This window comes from Stegastes partitus, unplaced genomic scaffold (genome assembly GCF_000690725.1).
Source record: "Stegastes partitus isolate 25-593 unplaced genomic scaffold, Stegastes_partitus-1.0.2 Scaffold31, whole genome shotgun sequence".
In the NCBI taxonomy this organism is placed as follows: Eukaryota; Metazoa; Chordata; class Actinopteri; family Pomacentridae; genus Stegastes; species Stegastes partitus.
In genome coordinates, this window is record NW_007577762.1 from 1,183,562 (window position 1) to 1,185,140 (window position 1,579).

A 1,579-nucleotide genomic window follows, 5' to 3' on the forward strand; every position below is an offset into this window, starting at 1 on the left:
TTTTTATTTTTATTATCCCATAAAGGACAATGAATTTGAAATAACTCGGCTTGAATTAAAAACTTCTGTTCTCAAATCAGACTTCATGTTACACTTCACTCTGAATGCTGTGCTATACACATACATCTGCCTTGTGTCTATCAGCATTTAATTAATTGGTAAATAAAACGGGAATATCTGATGCTTGAAATTGTTTATTTCTAAGTGGTTTGGTGTGCAGAGCTGCAGAACTCTGACTTTGCGTCTTACCTCATCCTCCTCCATCTCTCAGTCTATTGCCACGGCGGACATGGACCACGCCCAGCTGGAGGCCTTCCTCACAGCTCAGACCAAGAAGCAGGGCGGTGGCGGGGTGAGTGCTGAACAGGCCGCTGCCCTCTCACGCTTCTGGAAGAGCCAACGGACTCGGGTGAGGGACAGCTTGCTGGCTCAGAGCCGCTGGGAGCCCAGCCTCAGAGGCCTCTCCTGGAGGGTGGACCTCCAAACCGCCACCAGCCGGGGGGACGCGGCCCACAGTGGGCCGGTCGCCCTGATGGAGCTGGAGCTGGGCCGAGCCGGACAGGTAAGGTTCTGAAACTGTTTCAGATGAAGTGACCCGATCAGGGTCACCTCAGTGTTTTGCTGAGAGATCAGAGAGAGACTGTTCTGATTTTCCAATAACGATATTAAATGAAATGAAAAATACTTTATTTATCCCAGAAGGGAAATTCAATAATTTAAACATACATCCGGCATGTTGTCAACTAAAAGTCAATAACTTTAAACTGACAAAGAACTGAGATAGTTTTTTTTATGTATTCTCTTCAGTTAGGGCACAATATGGAGTAGTGAGAGCACCAAATTACAACAATAAATCAATCATTGATTTTTTCTCTGTTTGTCTCAGGACTCAGAGTTTGTGTGTCTGGAATGTGACGAAGCCCAAATCAACCAGGTGCTGAAGAGGATGGCTGATATCCAGGAGAGCATCGACAGAATTGTTCACCGCACCTGAAACTCTGTGAGCACGTTGATCTCAGACGGCCGGGACACAATGAGACAGCAGCTCCAGCTGTTCTGTTGCCTCTGGTTCTACTCCTTCAAATGGGAGTGTTCAGACTCTTCAACACCCGACTTCAGACTCTGAAAGGACTTACTGTTTATTTTTGCCACACACATGCACCTTACATTAAAGCATTTCCACATGTGATTCCTAAACGGTCTGACTTACTGACTTTTGTAACTTACCATAATTAAAAGTGCTGTTTTTTATATCCAGATCATTCTTTTGCCGTCTTCCTCTGATGGGTGAAGGTTCCTCTCCGACCGTAGAACAGCAGCACTGAGAGAGGAGAAGCGCTCATTGAAGAGAAGTTATCAGACTTTTGGGATTTTGGAATGAAGCCAAACAGAAGCAAACGTATTTAAAACGAACACTGAAGTGTCACATAAAAAAATGATGCCTAAGATGGTATAAGTTTCAACCTACAGTCGACCTCCAATGCACACTGAAATAAGTTGAAATTGACAAAAGTAATAATAAAAAAAAGTGTAAGGAACATAATGACGTTGCTTTTGAATTGTGGTTCAGCAGAAATTT

The 1,579-nt window shown here is 43.9% G+C and overlaps 1 protein-coding gene across 1 annotated transcript in view; it reads left to right on the forward strand.

The window, feature by feature from the left end:
* commd1 (copper metabolism (Murr1) domain containing 1) overlaps positions 1-1,543 on the forward strand; it is a 6,533-nt gene extending 4,990 nt beyond the window's left edge. The window contains exons 2-3 of the mRNA XM_008299793.1: positions 272-562; positions 887-1,543. Of these exons, the coding sequence (XP_008298015.1) occupies positions 272-562; positions 887-994 (399 nt within the window). The 3' untranslated portion in view covers positions 995-1,543. The remainder of the gene's footprint in view (positions 1-271; positions 563-886) is intronic.
* Positions 1,544-1,579: the final 36 nt, after the last annotated feature.